The sequence below is a fragment of the Pristiophorus japonicus genome, chromosome 3 (genome assembly GCF_044704955.1).
Source record: "Pristiophorus japonicus isolate sPriJap1 chromosome 3, sPriJap1.hap1, whole genome shotgun sequence".
NCBI lineage: Eukaryota > Metazoa > Chordata > Chondrichthyes > Pristiophoridae > Pristiophorus > Pristiophorus japonicus.
Window position 1 is genome coordinate 25,545,404 of NC_091979.1, and position 13,800 is coordinate 25,559,203.

Sequence of the window (13,800 nt, forward strand, 5' to 3'; positions counted from 1 at the left end):
AATTTATAATGGGGAATAAAGAAATGGCAGACCAGTTGAACAAATAGTTTGGTTCTGTCTTCACGAAGGAAGACACAAATAACCTTCCAGTAATACTAGTGGACCGATGGGTCTAGTGAGAAGGAGGAACTGAAGGAAATCCTTATTAGGCGGCTAATTGTGTTAGGGAAATTGATGGGATTGAAGGCTGATAAATCCCCGGGGCCTGATAGTCTGCATCCCAGAGTACTTAAGGAAGTGGCCCTAGAAATAGTGGATGCATTGATGATCATTTTCCAGCAGTCTATCGACTCTGGATCAGTTCTTATGGACTGGAGGCTAGCTAATGTAACGGCAGTTTTTAAAAAAGGAGGGAGAGAGAAAACGGGTAATTATAGACCGGTTAGCCTGACATCAGTAGTGGGGAAAATGTTGGAATCAATTATTAAAGATGAAATAGCAGCGCATTTGGAAAGCAGTGACAGGATTAGTCCAAGTCAGCATGGATTTATGAAAGGGAAAGCATGTTGACAAATCTTCTGGAATTTTTTGAGGATGTAACTAGTAAAGTGGACAAGGGAGAACTAGTGGATGTGGTGTATTTGGACCTTCAAAAGGCTTTTGACAAGTTCCCACACAAGAGATTGGGGTGCAAAATTAAAGCACATGGTATTGGGGGTAATGTACTGACATGGATAGAGAACTGGTTGGCAGACAGGAAGCAGAGAGTCGGGATAAACAAGTCCTTTTCAGAATGGCAGGCAGTGACTAGTGGGGTGCCGCAGAGCTCAGTGCTTGGACCCCAGTTATTTACAATATACATTCATGATTTAAATGAAGGAATTGAGTGTAACATCTCCAAGTTTGCAGATGACACTAAGCTGGGTGGCGGTATGAGCTGTGGAGGACGCTAAAAGGCTGCAAGTTGACTTGGACAGGTTAAGTGAGTGGGCAAATGCATGGCAGATGCAGTATAATGTGGATAAATGTGAGGTTATCCACTTTGGTGGCAAAAACACGAAGGCAGAATATTTTCTGAATGGCGGCAGATTAGGAAAAGGGGAGGTGCAACGAGACCTGGGTGTCATGGTACATCAATCATCGAAAGCTGGCATGCAGGCACAGCAGGCGGTGAAGAAGGCAAATGGTATGTTGGCCTTCGTAGCTAGGAGATTTGAGTATAGGGCAGGGGAGTGTTACTGCATTTGTACAGGGCCTTGGTGAGGCCTCACCTGGAATATTGTGTTCAGTTTTGGTCTCCTAATCTGAGGAAGGATGTTCTTGCTATTGAGGGGGTGCAGCGAAGGTTCACCAGACTGATTACCGGGATGGCAGGACTGACATATGAGGAGACACTGCATCGACTGGGCCTGTATTCACTGGAGTTCAGAAGGATGAGAGGGATCTCATAGAAACACTTAAAATTCTGATGGGACTGGACAGGTTAGATGCAGGAAGAATGTTCCCGATGTTAAAGATAAGGGGTAAGCCATTTAGGACTGAGATGAGGAGAAACTTCTTCACTCAGAGAGTTGTTAACCTGTGGAATTCCCTACCGCAGAGAGTTGTTGATGCCAATTTGTTAGATGTATTCAAGAGGGAGTTAGATATGGCCCTTACGGCTAAAGGGATCAGGGGTATGGAGAGAAAGCAGGAAAGGGGTACTGAGGTGAATGATCTTTTTGAATGGTGGTGCAGGCTCGAAGGGCTGAATGGCCTACTCCTGCACCTATTTTCTATTTTCTATACCGTCCTTTATTTCTTTAGTTAGCCACGGATGGCTATCTTTTCTCTTACGTCCTTTCCTCCTCACTGGAATATATTTTTCTTGAGTTGTGAAATATCTCCTTACATGTACACCACTGTTCATCAACTGTCCTACACTTTAATCTATTTTCCCAGTCCACTTTACCCAACTCTGCCTTCATAGTCTCCTTTATTTAAGCTTAGTACGCTGGTTAGAGATCCAACTTTCTCACCCTCCATCTGAATTTGAAATTCAAATATGCTATGATCACTCATTGCAAGTGGATCTTTTACTAGGATATTGTTTATTAATCCTGTCTCATTACACAGGACCAGATCTAAGATAGCCTGCCCCCTGGTTGATTCCGTTACAAACTGCTCAAGGAACCCGTCCCTTATGCACTCTATAAACTCTTCCTCAAGGCTACCCTGACCAATATGATTTATCCAATCAATATGGAGGTTAAAATCACCCATGATTATTGCTGTTCCCTTTTTACAAGTCCCCATTATTTCCTGGTTTATGCTCCGACCAAAAGAGTTGCTACTGTTAGGGGGCCTATAGACTACATCCACCAGTGACTTTTTCCCTTTATTATTCCTCATCTCCACCCAAACTGTTTCAACATGCTGATCATTTAAGTCAATATCGTTTCTCACTATTGCAGTGATTCCATCCTTTATCAATAGAGCTACCCCACCTCCTTTTCCTTTCTGTCTGTCCTTCCGGATTGTCAAATACCCCTGAATATTTAATTCCCTGGTCACCTTGCAACCACATCTCTGTAATGGCTATCAGATCATACCTATTTGTCTCAATTTGTGTCGTCAACTCATCTATTTTATTACAAATGCTATGTGCATTTCGACAAAGTGCCTTTAAAATTGTTTTTTTACCCTTTTCTCCTGCTTGTTTCCTCTCTCCTTTAAACTCACTTTTTTTATTTTTGCTAATAAAGCAGAAAAAAATGCAGGGGCATGGGAAACGAGGGGGAGTGGGACTAACTAGGACTCTGAGATTTCAACACATCAGGAAAGGACTCACAGCTCTCTGGACAATAACGGCCGCCTTGAATTCTTTAAGGGCCTGCTTCTGTTGTGTGAAGTTCCTCCTCTGCCTGTGCCCATGCCAGACCTTCTGAATCAACAGTGCTGACCGCTCTTTCTCTTCCTGTAGGTATTTGTCCATCTCACCTGCAGAGAGGGTGACAAATATTATCCTGTGCATCAGGGGATAAGCTCCCATTAAACGGAATCAAGGGCAAAAGGACACTGGTGCAAGCATTCTAAGTAGTTTTATGATCCTCCAAAAAGTACACACAAGATCAAAGCAATGATCAGATCGAAATACAACTGAACAATTAAAACGGTAGGAAGACATAATATATGACCTCTCCCTAAAACATGCAGTGAAATAATCCTGATGTCAAGCTCCATAAAAATGTTATATATTTCAATGAGATCACCTCTCATTCTTCTAAACTCTTGGGAATATAGGCCTAGTCTACTCAATCTCTCCTCATAGAGCAAGCCTCTCATCCCAGGAATCTGGGATGTACTGCCTCTAAGGCAAGTATGTCCTTCCTAAGGTGTAGAGACCAAAACTGTACACAGTACTCTAGGTGTGGTCTTTCCAAGGCCCTATATAATTGCAGTAAGACTTCTTTACTCTTATATGCCAATCTTTATGTAATAAAAGCTAACATACTATTTACTTTCAAAATTGCTTGCTGTACCTACATGTTAACTTTGTGATTCATGTACAGGGACACTTTCTGAACACCAACATTTCCCAGTATCTCACCATTTTAAAAATACTCTGCTTTTCTATTTTTCCTACCAAGTGGATAACTTCACATTTCTCCACATTATATTCCATCTGTCAACTTCTTGCACATTCACTTAACCTGTCCATATCCATTTGCAGCCTCTTTCTGTTCTCCTCACAGCTTACTTTCCCACCTAGTTTTGCATAGTCAGCAAAATTGGATACATTACACCCGGGTCCCCTCTCCAAGTCATTCATATAGATTGTAAATAGCTGAGGCCCAAGCACTGATCCTTGTGGTACCTCACAGCCTGCCAACCTGAAAATCACCCATTTATCCATACACTCTGTACCATAACCCAAGAACATAAGAATTAGGAACAGGAGCCGGCCATCTAGCCCCTCGAGCCTGCTCCGCCATTCAATAAGATCATGGCTGATCTGGCCGTGGACTCAGCTCCACTTACCCGCCCTCTCCCCGTAATCCTTAATTCCCTTATTGGTTAAAAATCTATCTATCTGTGACTTGAATACATTCAATGAGCTAGCCTCAACTGCTTCCTTGGGCAGAGAATTCCATAGATTCACAACCCTCTGGGAGAAGAAATTCCTTCTCAACTCGGTTTTAAATTGGCTCCCCCGAAAATTTTGAGGCTGTGCCCCCTAGTTCTAGTCTCCCCGACCAGTGGAAACAACCTCTCCGCCTCTATCTTGTCTATCCCTTTCATTATTTTAAATGTTTCTATAAGATCACCCCTCATCCTTCTGAACTCCAACGAGTAAAGACCCAGTCTACTCAATCTATCATCATAAAGTAACCCCCCCCCCATCTCCGGAATCAGCCTCGTGAATTGTCTCTGTACCCCATCCAAAGCTAGTATATCCTTCCTTAAGTAAGGTGACCAAAACTGCACGCAGTACTCCAGGTGCGGCCTTACCAATACCCTATACAGTTGCTGAATTTGCTGAATTCATGGTTTCTCGAACCCATTTATATGGCTCGTTTCAATCGCCTGCCTTTGTGGCTTGTCCCGCAACTATGCGATGCTTTCGCTGAAAATATTCTTCCTGATTTACTTTTAGAAATCTGTATGTTACTTGTCGTTCTCCCAAAAGGGGTTCTAAAGAGTCACACTCTTCAGTGGTCCTCCCCAAACACCTCCCAAAGGACAACAATTTGCCTTTACCTCGTGCCACTCACGCAGAACAACAGCTCAGTGTATGCTACAACAATAACCTGCATTTATACAGAGCCTTCAACGTAGTAAAATGTCTCAAGGTGCTTCACAGGAGATTTATCAGACAAATACTAACAGCAAGCCACATAAGCCGTTATTAGGACTGGTGACCAAAGGTTTGGTCAAAGAGGTAGGATTTTAGGAGCGTCTTAAAAGAGGGGAGACAGAGAGAGATGGAGAGGTTTAAGAGGGTTAATCCCAGAGCTTAGGGTTTTAGACTGCTGCCAAAGGTGGAGCGATGGAAATCAGGATGCGCAAGAGGCCAGAATCGGAGGAGCACAGCGATTTTGTAGGGTTGTAGGAGTTTACAGAGATAGGGAGGGACGAGGCCAAGTAGGGTTGTAGGAGTTTAGAGAGATAGGGAGGGGCGAGGCCATGGAGAAATTTGAAAACAATGATAAGAATTTTAATATCGACCGGGAGACAATGCAGGTCAGCGAGCAGGGGACCGAAAATGTTAAAGGAGGAGAAACTTGAAGAAACCACGTTTGTTTTTTTTAAAAAGAGCATTTTGAAGGAAGAAAGAGGTTGCAAGATTAAGCAGTCTCGGCCCCCGGCGGTGTGAGGCGAAAGACACCAAAATGTTTGAAACGTCAATTACTTGCGGGGACTATTTCCAGTAAGCTCAGTTGCCGCTGTCGAAACTGTCGGAGGGCTTGGTGCCGCCGAAGCCGAAGTTGGTGTTTCAGCTCCTCTTCCTCTCTCCTCTTCTCTTGCCGTTGCATTTCCTGCTCACGTTTTGCCCTAAGTAGCATTGCATGTGGTTACAAGCAATTCTCAGCAAACGCTGCCAGAATTCCACACAGATTATTAAATGTACCGCAGAACACAGATGCAAGGAACGTAGGAACAGGTGTGGGTCATTCAGCCCGTCGAGCCTTTTCCGCTGTGCTATTAGATCGCTGGACCTCAACTTCATCTACCTGCCATTTTTCTACATTCTCTATATCTTTACCCAACAAAAATCTATTGATCTCAGTCTTAAGAAGTTCAATCGACCCAGCATGCACAGCCTATAGGGAGAGAGTTACACATTTCCACTACACCTTCTGTGAAAAAATGCTTTGAGATTTCCCTTCTCACTTTATAAGGGCCTTTACAAAAGTTACTTGTAAAGGCCCTTATGAAAAAATGAAAAAACATTTTTTCATATATAAAAATACATTACCACAGTGACTACACTTCAAAAGTACGTAATTGGTTGCTAAGTTCATTTGGGACATCCTGAGATCATGAAAGGCACTGTATAAATGCAAGTTTTTTTTTTAAGAATTTCTTGTTCTTAATACCCTATCTACAGAATTAAATTGACTGCTGACTCTCTGTCTCCTCTCTCTCTCTCCGCCTCATTTTCAATTTCTCTATGATTCAGGTTTCCATTCTCTCCTTGCCTCTCTTCTGTTTGTGGGAGCTTGCTGTGCGCAAATTGTCTGCCACGTTTCCTACATTCCAACTCTGACTACACTCCAAAACTACTTCATTGGCCGTAAAGCGCTTTGAGACATCCGGTGGTCGCGAATGGCAAGTCTTTCTTTATCTCATGGTCCTCTTTCTCAGCTCTTTCCTTTCTCTTGGTCTTGGCAGGCAGTGACTAGTGGGGTACCGCAAGGTTCTGTGCTGGGGCCCCAGCTGTTTACACTGTACATTAATGATTTAGATGAGGGGATTAAATGTAGTATCTCCAAATTTGCGGATGACACTAAGTTGGGTGGCAGTGTGAGCTGCGAGGAGGATGCTGTGAGGCTGCAGAGCGACTTGGATAGGTTAGGTGAGTGGGCAAATGCATGGCAGATGAAGTATAATGTGGATAAATGTGAGGTTATCCACTTTGGTGGTAAAAACAGAGAGACAGACTATTATCTGAATGGTGACAGATTAGGAAAAGGGGAGGTGCAAAGAGACCTGGGTGTCATGGTACATCAGCCATTGAAGGTTGGCATGCAGGTGCAGCAGGCGGTTAAGAAAGCAAATGGCATGTTGGCCTTCATAGCAAGGGGATTTGAGTACAGGGGCAGGGAGGTGTTGCTACAGTTGTACAGGGCATTGGTGAGGCCACACCTGGAGTATTGTGTACAGTTTTGGTCTCCTAACCTGAGGAAGGACATTCTTGCTATTGAGGGAGTGCAGCGAAGGTTTACCAGGCTGATTCCCGGGATGGCGGGACTGACCTATCAAGAAAGACTGGATCAACTGGGCTTGTATTCACTGGAGTTCAGAAGAATGAGAGGGGACCTCATAGAAACATTTAAAATTCTGACGGGGTTAGACAGGTTAGATGCAGGAAGAATGTTCCCAATGTTGGGGAAGTCCAGAACCAGAGGTCACAGTCTAAGGATAAGGGGTAAGCCATTTAGGACCGAGATGCGGAGGAACTTCTTCACCCAGAGAGTGGTGAACCTGTGGAATTCTCTACCACAGAAAGTTGTTGAGGCCAATTCACTAAATATATTCAAAAAGGAGTTAGATGAGGTCCTTACTACTAGGGGGATCAAGGGGTATGGCGAGAAAGCAGGAATGGGGTACTGAAGTTGAATGTTCAGCCATGAACTCATTGAATGGCGGTGCAGGCTAGAAGGGCCGAATGGCCTACTCCTGCACCTATTTTCTATGTTTCTATGTTGTCTCTGACCCCAAAGACTCTTCTCAATCATGCATATTGCTCTCTTTTCATTTGCTTGCTGCCTGGAGGCTCAGTCATTGAGTATATTCAAGACAGAGATCGATAATTTTTGGATATTATGGAAATCAAGGGACATGGGGATAGTGCAGGAAAGTGGAGTTGAGGTCGAAGATCAGCCATGATCTCATTGAATAGTGGTGCAGACTTGAGGGGCCCAATGACCTACTCCTGCTCCTATTTCTTACGCTTTTATGTCCATCCAGCAGCCAGATAACCTTCATGAATAAAAAGCTAACTAGATACACACGAGCTGGCGACAAAATACTCTGTGATCCAAAATCTCCGTGACCTTTTTATCCTGCTTCTTTCTATAGGATGTAATGGACACATCAACAATGGCGGATAGGAAACAAACACATGAACAATGACGGATAGGAAAAGAACCTCTGGTCCATCCAGGCTGTCCCACACAATTGCGATACCTTATGCATCACAATACGGACACTCCCCACCCGACCCGAAACAATGTGATCTCCTGGGAGAGGAGAAAAAAAAGAGATAAAAACCCAAGTCAATTTGGGGGGAAAAAATCTGAGGAATTCCTCTCTGATCCCTTTAAGCGATCGAAATTAGTCCCGATGATCACTCTGGCCTTGCTAATTTTTCTGCTGTACCTACCTTAACGTCTACTGCCTATATTAATGCATGATCTAAGTTGTACTATAAAGACTTGAATTTATATAGTGCCTTTCATGACCACCAGACGTCTCAAAGTGCTTTACAGACACTTTACAGTGTAGTCACTGTTGTAATGTGGAAATCACGGCAGCCAATTTGCACACAGCAAGCTCCCACAAACAGCAAAGTGATAATGACCAGATAATCTGTTTTTGTTGTGTTGATTGAGGGAGAAATATTGGCCGAGGACACCGGGGATAACTCCCCTGCTCTTCTTCAAAATAGTGCCATGGGATCTTTTATGTCCACCTGAGAAAACAGACGGGGCCTTGGTTTAACGCCTCATCTGAAAGACTGCACCTCCGACAGTGCAGTGCTCCCTCAACATTGCACTGGAGTGTCAGCCTCGACTTATATGCTCAAGTCCCTGGAGTGAGACTTGAACCAACAACCTTCTGACTACACCTTTACTAAATTTACTGACAAAAACTGAAAGTTGACTTGCACCAGACTTAAATACACCAGCCTACAGCTGGGAAAGTCAGTGGGATACTAGTAAGGGACCACTGACTTCTCAGAGCAAACCCTGTGGCTTCCAGCACCCGGTTGAAGGGTAAAGCACACACTGTTGTGCTGTTTTATTGCTCAACATCACCTTCCCTGCAAAACAACTCAAACACTAGTGGATTTCATATGGCTTAAGGACAAGCGTGTTACATCATGTAATGCTTAGCATATTCATCATCATCATAGGCAGTCCTCGAAATCGAGGAAGACTTGCTTCCACTCTAAAAGTGAGTTCACAGGTCACTTTACAGTCTAATGTGGGAATTACAGTCTCTGTCACAGGTGGGACAGACAGTGGTTGAAGAAAAGAGTGGGTGGGGAGCCTGTTTGCCACACGCTCTTTCCGCTGACTGGGCTTGATTTCTGCATGCTCTCGGCGACGAGACTCGAGGTGCTCAGCGCCCTCCCGGATGCTCTTCCTCCACTTAGGGCGGTCTTGGGCCAGGGATTCCCAGGTGCTGGTGGGGATGTTGCACTTTATCAGGGAGGCTTTGAGGGTGTCCTTGAATCGTTTCCTCTGCCCACTTGCCCATATTGCTGCTAATGTGGAACTGCTGTTTCTAAAAGGCCACAAAGTCTAATTGTTGTTAAGTAAACACAGATTCGGATCAATCAGAGCATAATTGTTGAGGCTTTAAATAGGTTGTGATGGCTAGGGCCATTAGAGGGAGCAACGTGCGGTGGCCCGGCCCGGAAATCAGCACAGTCCCGGCCTGCAAGACCATCAGCAGGCTGGGGCCATTGGAGGGAGCAACGTGCGGCGGCCCGGCCCGGAAATCAGCACGGTCCCGGCCTGCAAGACCATCAGCAGGCTGGGGCCATTGGAGGGAGCAACGTGCGGCGGCCCGGCCCGGAAATCAGCACGGTCCCGGCCTGCAAGACCATCAGCAGGCTGGGGCCATTGGAGGGAGCAACGTGCGGTGGCCCGGCCCGGAAATCAGCACGGTCCCGGCCTGCAAGACCATCAGCAGGTTGGGGCCATTGGAGGGAGCAACATGCGGTGGCCCTGCCCGGAAATCAGCACGGTCCCGGCCTGCAAGACCATCAGCAGGTTGGGGCCATTGGAGGGAGCAACGTGCGGTGGCCCTGCCCGGAAATCAACACGGTCCCGGCCTGCAAGACCATCAGCAGGCTGGGGCCATTGGAGGGAGCAACGTGCGGCGGCATGCCAGTTCGGGGAGCAGCAAGTGCTGCTGCAGGAGGGCGACGGCTATGAAGAGGGCGACTGGATTTGACGTCACCCAAATCCAGGTCGTTGATTGCAGTGCGGGCAGGAGCGGTGAGGTCGAGGCGAAGGAGGGGCAACAGTTCATAGAGGGATGTGATCGGGGTCCAGGAGAGGCGTGTGTTCGGGGCCCAGGAGAGGTGAGGGCCCAGGGGCAGCACGGGCCAGCCCACACTGCGGTGTGGGTGCAGTAGGTCAGTGCAGCAGAGCTGGTCTCCAGTCATCTTGGTTAACCCTTGCCACTGGACCAAGACCTAGCTCTGTCAAGCCCGTGTGGTGGCTGGTGTGCAACGTTAAAAAAATCCATGCACAGGCATCTTCCACCCTTCAATATGTAGTTTGGGATCCGGAATATTTGGTCCTTCATTGAAACACCTGTGAACTCATCCCTTTTTGAACTGTTCAGTCACCTAAGAACTCATTTTTAGAGTGGAAGCAAGTCTTCCTCGATTTCGAATGACTGCCTATGTTGATGATTATTAAATGAAGTACAGATTGCACTTTTAAAAGGTTTACCACTGAAAGTTGTTGAGGCCAATTCACTAAATATATTCAAAAAGGAGTTAGATGGGGGAATCAAGGGGTATGGCGAGAAAGCAGGAATGGGGTACTGAAGTTGCATGTTCAGCCATGAAGTCATTGAATGGCGGTGCAGGCTCGAAGGGCTGAATGGCCTACTCCTTCACCTATTTTCTATGTTTCTATGTTGCTATGTTTATATCATCCCCCAAAAACATACAGAATTCATTTTTTTTTTAAACTTATTCATTCATGGGATGTGGGTGTCGCTGGCAAGGCCGGCATTTATTGCCCATCCCTAATTGCCTTTGAGAAGGTGGTGGTGAGCCGCTTTCTTGAGCCGCTGCAGTCCATGTGGTGAAGGTAACCCCACAGTGCTGACTTTTTCGCAGTGGTTTGGTACAACTGAGTGGCTTGTTAGCTATTTCAGAGGGCAGTTAAAAGTCAACCACGTTGCTGTGGGTCTGGAGTCACAGATAGGCCAGACCGGGTAAGGACAGCAGATTTCCTGCCCTAAAAGGACATTAGTAAACCAGTTTGGTTTCTCTGCCAATCCGGTAGTCATCATTACTGATGCTAGCTTTTTACTTTCAAATTTATTTAATTAAATTAAATTAACTGAATTTAAATTCCCCCAGCTGCCATGGTGGGATTTGAACTCACATCTCTGGATCATTAGTCCAAGCCTCTGGATTACTAGTCCAGTAACATAAGCACTAGCACTAAGCTACCGCGTAGGTAGTTCTGACAAATTGGTGATTTACAATTACAAAAAAGATGCCTATGAACCAATCAGTTGTAAGAAATTACTTATGCTGAATAAATTTGCCTATCATTACGTGACACATGTGACACACAAAGGTTGACAGATAGGAAATTTGTAGCCATCATTTATTATATTGAAAAAGATATAAGCAGGAACTTCCACATAGAAACATAGAAAATAGGTGCAGGAGTAGGCCATTCTGTCCATTCAATAAGATCATGGCTGATCATTCCCTCTGTACCCCTGTCCTGCTTTCTATCCATACCCCTTGATCCCTTCCTCAGATTAGGAGACCAAAACTGAACACAATATTCCAGATGAGGCCTCACCAAGGCCCTGTACAACTGCAGTAAGACCTCCCTGCTCCTATACTCAAATCCCCTAGCTATGAAGGCCAACATACCATTTGCCTTTTTCACCGCCTGCTGTACCTACATGCCAACTTTCAATGATTGATGAACCATGACACCCAGGTCTCGTTGCACCCCCCCTTTCCCTAATCTGCTGCCATTCAGATAATATTCTGCCTGTGTGTTTTTGCCCCTGAAGTGGATAACCTCACATTTATCCACATTATACTGCATCTGCCATGCATTTGCCCACTCACCTAACCTGTCCAAGTCACCCTGCAATCTCTTAGCTTCTTCCTCACAGTTCACCGCCATCCAACTTAGTGTCATCTGCAAACTTGGAGATACTACATTCAATTCCTTCATCTAAATCATTAATGTATATTGTACAACAGTACCTTCTGACTTACCGTGAGCAACATCACCATTGGAGACTGCTGTTGGTCATCCATGAGACAATATCAACAACAACTTGCATTTATATAGTACCTTTAATGTAGTGAAACGTCCCAAGGCGCTTCCCCAAGGGGTCAAGACAAAATTTGATCCCAACCTACATAAGGAGTTATTAGGAGATCTGGCCAAAAGCTTGGTCAAAGAGGTTGGTCTTAAGGAGCATCTTGAAGGAGGAGAGAGGTTTATGGAGAGAATTCCAGAGCTAATGGCCTTGACAGCTGAAGGCATGGATGCCAATGGTGGAGCGTAGGAAATCAGGGATGTGCAATATCCTTTTCCTAGTCATGCATTCATTGAATCTATTGGATATACAAGTGTAATGTATGCACCTGAGAGTATGCTCACAGGTTTGTAGAGTTGTTGAGTGCTCGTGGCCATCCGCCACCAGGAACAGAATTTTAATTTAGTTGGCAAAGTTCCCAGTTTATTTCTAAATTCATGGGTTCGAGTGCCTTTTCCAAAAGGGGGCACTTGATTTAAAGTTTAGTATAAAATAGTTGTAGAGCTGTTGAGTTGGGAGTGGCTTAGCCAGTCACGTGACGCTCACAAGACTCAATAAAACCTCAGCCAGTTGGGTTCAGGGGATCCACGATGAGGCAGGTGGATGAACTGGTAAGTGTAGTTTGATTGTTAAACCTTTGCTAATAAACCAACTATTTCTTAATAGCAATGTGTTGCTATGAATTCTTAAGCAAAGAAACCATACATTACAACAAGTAATAGATAAGATTTTCAAAAAGGTTACAGGACGATCAAAAGCTTTACCTGAAACACCTTTGTAGATTTGTCACTACTTTTGGAAGATTCTTCATCTGCTTTCTTGTCTGATGTGCTCTCCACGCTGCTTGAATCAAGCATGCAGCTCTGTAGAACCTCTAAAAACACCAAGATTCACGCTTTTATTTTTAAATTCAATTGCTTAAACTTCAAACAGCAGGAAATAAAAAAATCAAGGATGAGAAAAGGCCACTGAACGCAACGCAACAAAGTCATCCACCGATCCAGTGTTTCATCTCGCCCAGCCTAGCATGCAACTCTAATTCCCCTAAAGCTTTTGATTTCACTAGTTTACCCAGTAAGTTGTTCAAAACTTTTATCACCCTTTTTTCTAAATATACAAAAAAGAGTGACAGCCAAATTATGGAATCTTACAGCACAGAAGGAGGCCATTCGGCCCATCATACCTGTGCAAGCTCTTTGAAAGAACTCATCCCACTTCCCTGATCTTTCCCCACAGCCTTGCAATTTTTTTCCTTTCAAGTACAGGTTGGACCTCTGTGGTACGGCACATAGAAATGTAGAAACATAGAAAATAGGAGGCCATTCGGCCCTTCGAGCCTGCACCGCCATTTAATGAGTTCATGGCTGAACATGCAACTTCAGTACCCCATTCCTGCTTTCTCGCCATACCCCTTGATCCCCCTAGTAGTAAGGACTACATCTAACTCCTTTTTGAATATATTTAGTGAATTGGCCTCAACAACTTTCTGTGGTAGAGAATTCCACAGGTTCACCACTCTCTGGGTGAAGAAGTTTCTCCTCATCTCGGTCCTAAATGGCTTACCCCTTATCCTTAGACTGTGACCCCTGGTTCTGGACTTCCCCAACATTGGGAACATTCTTCCTGCATCTAACCTGTCTAAACCCATCAGAATTTTAAACGTTTCTATGAGATCCCCTTTCATTCTTCTGAACTCCAGTGAATACAAGCCCAGTTTGATCCAGTCTTTCTTGATATGTCAGTCCCGCCATCCCGGGAATCAGTCTGGTGAACCTTCGCTGCACTACCTCAATAGCAAGAATGTCCTTCCTCAAGTTAGGAGACCAAAACTGTACACAATACTCCAGGTGTGGCCTCACCAAGGCCCTGTACAACTGTTGCACCCTC

The 13,800-nt window shown here is 44.9% G+C and overlaps 1 protein-coding gene across 2 annotated transcripts in view; it reads right to left on the reverse strand.

Moving 5' to 3' along the window:
- The window catches only part of LOC139259695 (IQ calmodulin-binding motif-containing protein 1-like), a 109,194-nt gene that overhangs the window by 46,998 nt on the left and 48,396 nt on the right, over positions 1 to 13,800 (reverse strand). For both annotated transcript variants that reach the window (XM_070875271.1, XM_070875270.1), the window contains exons 9-11: positions 12,678 to 12,787; positions 5,333 to 5,475; positions 2,771 to 2,919 (exon numbers count right to left, since the gene is read on the reverse strand). In XM_070875271.1, coding sequence (XP_070731372.1) covers positions 2,771 to 2,919; positions 5,333 to 5,475; positions 12,678 to 12,787 — 402 coding nt within the window. The remainder of the gene's footprint in view (positions 1 to 2,770; positions 2,920 to 5,332; positions 5,476 to 12,677; positions 12,788 to 13,800) is intronic.